This window comes from Leptonychotes weddellii, chromosome 4 (genome assembly GCF_054177405.1).
Source record: "Leptonychotes weddellii isolate Sample4059 chromosome 4, ASM5417740v2, whole genome shotgun sequence".
NCBI classification, from domain to species: domain Eukaryota; kingdom Metazoa; phylum Chordata; class Mammalia; order Carnivora; family Phocidae; genus Leptonychotes; species Leptonychotes weddellii.
In genome coordinates this window covers 105,664,231-105,671,564 of record NC_138372.1, presented here as the reverse complement: position 1 = coordinate 105,671,564, position 7,334 = coordinate 105,664,231, and the positions used below count along the sequence as shown (strand labels likewise).

The 7,334-nt window shown below is 46.8% G+C and overlaps 1 protein-coding gene across 2 annotated transcripts in view; it reads left to right on the top strand.

Annotated features, from left to right (window-relative positions):
* Positions 1-2,864: 2,864 nt before the first annotated feature.
* Positions 2,865-7,334, top strand: part of NSMAF (neutral sphingomyelinase activation associated factor) — a 56,252-nt gene continuing 51,782 nt past the window's right edge. The window contains exon 1 of one of the 2 annotated variants that reach the window (XM_081816021.1): positions 2,865-3,337. In XM_081816021.1, the coding sequence (XP_081672147.1) occupies positions 3,279-3,337 (59 nt within the window). In that variant the 5' untranslated portion in view covers positions 2,865-3,278. The remainder of the gene's footprint in view (positions 3,338-7,334) is intronic. The other variant, XM_081816023.1, reaches the window with a different exon arrangement.

Genomic DNA, 7,334 nt, shown 5'->3' with positions numbered 1-7,334 from the left:
AAAAAAAAAGTTTTGCTAAGAATGGGGGAGCTGGAGGGAATTAAAGGAACATTTTTTGAAAACTATATATTTGGATGGGATGATTCAAAAGTGAGGGAGAAATCGACAAAGCAAGAGAGAGAAAGGGAGAAGAGACAAAGCATAATTACAAAGGCTAAATTGCTGAGAAGGAAAAAGGTGGCCTTTTGTAGGAGCAAATATACCTTGAAATAGCAGTAATGAAGGCAAGGGGGCAGATGCTAGTAGGCTGGATGATTTGGAGAGAGGGGGTGCTGAGGAAATTCCCACCTTGGTTCCATCTTAATTCTCCACAAACACAAACTCTGTGACAGCAGAAGCATCTCTCTTCTGAGCTATTGTTCAAGAAAATCCTTTTGAGCCAGTTTCTTCCCCTCCTCTTGTCAAAGATAAAACCAGGGAAGTGAAAAATTACAAAGGTTTAATCAGTGTAAATGCTGTATCTGTATCTGGTAGCTGGCAATTATCTTCAGGGACTGGGAGACAGAAGCCGATCCTTCCTGATGACTACATTTCAAAGGAATGGCTTTCAAGTCCTCGAGAAAGGCACTCCTGAGTTGTAGGAGGTACACATATGTCTACCTCAAAGGTACAGAGAAAGAATTCACAAATTGTAAGCCCTTTTTAGTAAATGCTCTAAGAAACTGCAGTCAGGGGCTTATGTCGTGTGTTGGCTAGAACAAACAGTAAATCCTTTTGGCAGCCTTGAGCTTTCTCAGACAGGGACTTTAAAGGAGGTGAGGGTCATCTCAGGTATGAGGCCTTGAGCTGTTAGAAACTATGTTAGTGTTGGTTTAAGTCTTTTAATGTTGGGGAGAGCGTGGACAAAATCATTTGTCCCGGGAGTCTGTAGTTTTTATAGGACACAGTTGAGGACTAGCTGAGAAGGTTCAAAGAGGCCTGGCTCAAGTTTGGTCAAGGAGAAATTGTCACTCTCCACCTACCAGAATCACATTACCCTTTAATGTTTAAAAGGAGAAAACCTGGGGCACCTGGGTGGCTCAGTCGTTTAAGCATCTCCCTCTGGCTCAGGCCATGATCCCAGGGTGTTGGGATGAGCCTGGCATCTGGCTCCCTGCTCAGCGGGGAGTCTGCTTCTCCCTCAGCCCCTCCCCCTGCTTATGCTCTCTCTGTCTCTCTCAGATAAATAAATAAAATCTTTAAAAAAATAAAAAATAAAAAAAAATAAAAGGAGAAAACTTGCAGGCTGTTTTCTTGCCTAGTGGTATCTCTCTTCACAATTCATATCTATTGTAGTACTTCTCATAGAGAAAGCTATCATGTTGTGCCTCTTTGCAACTTTTATTAACCTATTTCATCGTGTATCTGTTCATGAATTTGTCTTGATTCCTCGATTAACCACAATTTCCTATGGGTGCACTGGGCTAATGTCTCCAACATGTTTTTACAGTTATGGGTTCTGCGCAGCACCTGGTCACATGGGAGGGACTTAATCCAACTTACAGGGTATCCATGCACCTTCACTCATTCCAAAATGGTTGTAATGGGTGCCCACTTTATGCATATCATTTTTACAATGCTGCTGGGATCAAGCTCAATAAGATCCAGCTCTGGCTTTTAGTCTTGGCTCTCCATCTTCCCTTCAGAGTTCTGCCACATCCTAGCGAGCTGATACACACATTTACTTGAAGCTTTTAAAAATCGAATTCTGTAGGACCTGATCTGTAAGACAATATTAGATGCGTGTCAGCATATATACAATTTAGAAGTTTGTTATTCAAGAATCCCTTTACAACTACAGCCTCAGACTCAGGATGTATTAAGGAGTCATAACCACAGTGAGATACCACTCACGCCCACAAGGATAGCTATAATAGAGAAATCAGATAATAACAAGCGTTGGCAAGGATGTGAAGAAATTGGAACCCTTATACACTGCTGGTAGAAATGTAAAATGGTGCAGCCATTTTGGGAAACAGTTTGGCAGTTTCGCAAACATTTAAACACAGAGTTACCCCATGACCCAGCAATTCCACTCCTAGGTATGTAGTCAGTAGACATGAAAACATCTGTCGATGCAAAAACGTGAACAACAATTTTCTTTGCAACATCATTCATAACAGCCAAACGATGAATGAATTAACAAAATGTGGTATATCCACACACTAGAATACTCTCTAGCAATAAAGAATGAAGTATAGGGCGCCTGGGTGGCTCAGTTGGTTAAGCGACTGCCTTCGCTCATGTCATGATCCTGGAGTCCCTGGATAGAGTCCCGCATCCGGCTCCCTGCTCGGCAGGGAGTCTGCTTCTCCCTCTGACCCTCCCGACCCTTCCCCCTCTCATGTGCTCTCTCTCTCAGTCTCTCTCTCTCAAATAAATAAATAAAATCTTTAAAGAAAAAAAAATGAAGTACAGATGCATGAATGAACCTGAAAAATATTTATGCTAAATGGAAGAAGCTAGACATAAAAGGCTACATAATGTATGACTGCATTTGTATGAAATGTCAGGAAGAGGCAAATTCATAGACACAGAAAAGTTGATCAGTTGCTTGCTAGGGTTGGGCTTAGGGAGCGTGGGGATGATAACTGAAGAGTACTGGGGGAGCTAATAACTAAAGGGTATAGTGGTGCGTATCTGTGACTATACTAAAGACCACTGAATGGTACATGCTAATGGGTGACTTGCTTGGCATGTGAGTTCTATCTCAATAAAGCTGTTAGAAAAAGAGAAAAAACTCCTGCGACCGAGTATTTCAGCTACCAAGAGATCGAGAGTCCCAAACATTGTCATTTCGAGTCCCCGTGGCCAGCAGAGCGGGGTAGTTCATGGGCAAGCATCCATCTCCATGCGTACAACATTAAAAACGCAGCGGTGCAGCGGTGCAGCGGGGCAGCCGGCAGCGCAGCGGGGAACGTTCGGCGTGTTGGGACAGACCGCAGGTTGGCCCCGGTCCTTCGCGGGTCCCCCGGGGCCTGAGTGTCGGGAGCCTCGGGTCAGCGCGCGCCCCTCCTCCGGCCTGAGTCACGGCGCCGCCGGAGTCCCCACGCGATCATGCTCTGCTGAGCGCGGCCCGGACGCCGCGGGCCCTGGGGCGTAGCGTCGGGCGGTCGGGCTGTGGGGCGCCCAGCGCCGCCACTGCTCGCGAAGCCAGCCCCCAGGCGCGCTCCCCTCCCGGCCGGCTCCTCGCAGGCCGGCTCGCCGGGCCCGCCTCCCAGCCGCGTCCCTGACCCCTTGCGGACGACAGCGGCGCCCGAGCCGTGCGTCCCCGCGCGCCCGCGTCCTGCCCTCCCTCCATGGCGTTTATCCGGAAGAAGCGGCGGGAGCAGCAGCTGCAGCTCTACTCCAAGGAGAGGTTAGCGCCTGCCCGGGCCTCGCGGGCGGCGGCGGGAGGGCGGGAGCAGGGTTGCCGGAGGCCGGGGACCTGCTCGGGGGGCGGGAGCGGGGTTGCCGGCGGGGGTCGGAGAGCCAAGTCCAGGTCAGGTGTGGGGGCCCCGGCACAAAGGCCGAGGCCCGGGGCGTGCTGGGCGCTTGGCCGGGGGTCGCGGCCAGAGCCCGGGAGCCAGGTCGGGGTCGGGGCCGGGTCCCGGTCCCGGTCCCGGTCCCACAGCGAGCCGAGCGCAGGCGGAGCTACGCTGGTCCCGGCGGCCGCGGCCCCGCTCACCCGGAAGAGGCCGCGCGGGTCCCGGCGTGGACTCCCTCGCGGGCGTCCGGCCCCGAGCGCGAGCCCCGGCGTTCTCTGGAGGGGTGCGGCTGGGGGGTGCGCGGGCCGGCGGCCTCCCTTGGCCCCCCGGGCGCCGGCGCTGGGTCCGGGCACTGCGTGGGGAGCCGCAGGGTTGTTCCGCCCAGGCGGCACCGTGCGGGCGCCGACCACCCCGCCTGCACCGGGGCAGACGCGGATGCCTCGCTTCACTGCGCCCTTTGCTACCGACTTCTTCAGACGGAAGGCTCAGGCCTGCCCAGCTCCCTGCCCGGCTGGGCCGCGAGGTGGGCCGCAAGAAAGGCCTTAGTCTGAGAAAAGCCAAGCGCCACCCCACAAACGTGTTCTACCGAGCAATGGGCTTCATTATTTATAAGTGTATTTGAAGGCTTTGCATTCGACCGCTCGGTGAGGCACAACAGTCATTATCCCCAGATCCCAGGAAGGATTTGGGGTCCCACGACAAGCAGAAGCTCAAATGATCTCAGAGCAGCACCGTTTTAGTTTCTGATTCTCAGCCTCCAAAGGAAGTCGTTTGTTAAAAAAAACAAAAACAACTCACTTCTGCTCTAAGTATATTTCTGGTGAACGAAGTAACTTGCCGATTTTCGGGTCTGTGGTCCCAGGTGCCAAAAGGAACTGGGAATGAATCATTTTACAGTTATTTTGATTGTGAGAACAAGTTAGCCAGGAGTGCTGCTAGTCTGTCACTCTGTTGTGTGATCAGTGGTGTAGGGAAGGAAAAAAATTTTCTTTACCCTTGAAGGTCTTCCAACTGGACTAAATGAAATTTACATAAAATAGATTAACAGGAGGAGAAAACCAAAGTTTTATTACCTGTAAGCAGAGGTCTGATATTAAAATAGAGACCTAAAGAAATGACCAAGGCAGGTAGTTTTTATACATTTTAGACAAAGAGACCATACCTTTGTGAGGAATTGACAGGATAAAGAAAACAGGTGTTTGGGAGCTTTAATTAGAAGGGGATTCTAGGCAGAATTAGGTTGAGGTAGTAGAATAGAAAAAAACAAGGTTTGTTTCTACAGCTTTCTTGGCTTCTAAGTCCCTGTCTCTGGTGATAAAGATGTCTTTTTACTTCTTAGTACAGGGAAGATACTTCTCTTATGGGAGATTTGTTTCCTGCTTTCAGGGGGACAGAGGAGGGTCTGAGTGACCTTGCACTGGCTATTTCTTAAGTAACTTTTATTTAAAATAGTATGCCAAAGGGGCACATTTTGGGACAGCCTGCCCTTGGCCCCTACAGTGGGCACCCAACAAAGCAGATTATACATGGAAAAAAAGGTGTAGACTTTAAGGTTTGTGTGATCTTGCAGCATCTACACTTATTTTATAGGTATTAACTTGACTCATTTCGTCCATATATTCATATCCTTTTCTAATCTCTAATGTTGGCCTGGCCAGGATATCCATAGTTTAAAATTTCATTCTCTGCTGTCGAGAAGAAGATAAGATGTATCAAAAAAGCATATCTTAGATATGGCTTCTGAGAACATTTTGCTTTTGTGATTAGGTTTTATCCACAGAAAGACTTACCTTTTAATAATAAATAATAACTGGACCCTAATAAAGTAACTCACATTTGTAGAGGCTCTTCTGACTTCATTAATAATGCTTGTTTCATGTGGAAGGAACTTGAATAGAGTTTCTTTGTTCTGTACCAACAACATTAAGAATTGGGGGTATTCTGTATTAAGTAGATGGATGTGCAAATTTGCATTCGAAGAACTTAGAAACACTTGAATTGCCATCATGTTCTGTGATCAAAGAGTCATTTGTAACAATTCTGTGGCCTCTCAGATATAGAGGAAAACCTGTTTTCTTTAGATCTGCTGTTAATTCCATAGCTGTAATTTTTGTTTAATTTGGTTGGTTTATACAGCTCTGCAGTGTCATGCAAATCTTAAAGTCTGCACTTGGGTTTCAGTGTATAATCTGCTTTGTTAGTATCTGTTGATCAGACAATGTGACAGGCTAGCAGCACCGAGATAACTGTAGCTCTCACAACCAAAACATTTATTCATCCATCAGGAGGCAGCCGCTATTCCTGAGCATCAGTAATCTGAAGACGTTGATGCCGCCTATCTTCGATATATTTGAGTCCTCTTGCTGACTGCTCCAATTCTTTAATGCTCAGCTCCCTGGCTTTGCAACCTTGGGCTGATAAGCAGACTTCGACCCAGAAGGTGTCGATAGAGTACTGGTTGGATGAAAGGAATCTGTCTCACAATTAGGTGTGGGCTAGAACCAAGCAGTCCCTATAAATCTTAGAATGCACTCTGAAAGACAAGAATATTTTATTTTTTTATTTTTATTTTTTTTAAAGATTTATTTATTTATTTGAGAGAGCGAGAATGAGAGAGAGAGAGACAGTACATGAGAGGGGGGAGGGTCAGAGGGAGAAGCAGACTCCCCGCTGAGCAGGGAGCCCGACGCGGGACTCGATCCCGGGACTCCAGGATCATGACCTGAGCCAAAGGCATTCACTTTACCAACTGAGCCACCCAGGCACCCCAAGACAAGAATATTTTTTTTTAAAGATTTTATTTATTTATTTGACAGAGAGAGACATAGCGAGAGAGGGGAACACAAGCAGAGGGAGTGGGAGAGGGAGAAGCAGGCTTCCCACGGAGCAGGGAGCCCAATGCGGGGCTCGATCCCAGGACCCTGGGATCATGACCTGAGCCGAAGGCAGATGCTTAACGACTGAGCCACCCAGGCTACCCAAGACGAGAATATTTTAAACCAACTTTATTTCTGCACAGATTTTTCCTGGCTCATCCCTTTGTGGCTATAAACACCAATTAGCACAATGACTGATATAGGCATTGGCTCAGGCGTACCCAAGAGAACTGTTACTTTCCTTGGGACTGCTTCAGAGGTGACCCAACGAAAGGCCTCACTTCTTCAGAGTTGTGAGTTCATTGGCCCCCTCTCGTGCTGCTTTCAAGATTTTAGATTTCTACCACTACCAAATAATGATCTCAGGAAAGGAGAAGCCTGAAGTTAGCTTTTATTTCTTTTAGTATTAAACTGATGCTACTGCATTTAGAGTAAGTGATATTTCTACACAGGTAGAAGCAGAGAGATGGATTGGGAATTTCTTCAATTGGTAGCTTAGACCAAGATGGGGGCAGAAGAAATGAAGAAAGGTGGATGGGTGTTAGATGTTTTTAGTAGAATGGACAGGTCTTGGTATGATGGATTTCATATAGAAGGTAACAGAGGAAGAATCCCAGCCAGACTTGTCAGGTAAAATACAGGATGCCGAGTTAAATTTGAATTTCAGATGACTAGTGAAAAATCTTTTAGTCTAAGTAAGTCCCATGCAACATTTGGTACATACTTATATTAAAATTTTTTGTGACTTATCTGAAATTCATATTTAACTAGGCATCCTGTATTTTTATTTGCTCAACATGGCAGTCCTCTCAGGTTTCTGGCTTGAACAACTGTACAGTGGTGCCACTTACTAATAATGTTTATAAAGAAATGCTTTGGTAATTTTCAGTATTAGAATGCAAAGAGATACTTGGTCATTAAAGTTAAGTACACTAGTATCCTGGTTAAGACATAGATGCCAGAAACTATATTGATTTTACTGGTTTTTAAAAATGCACTGTGTAGGTGTTAA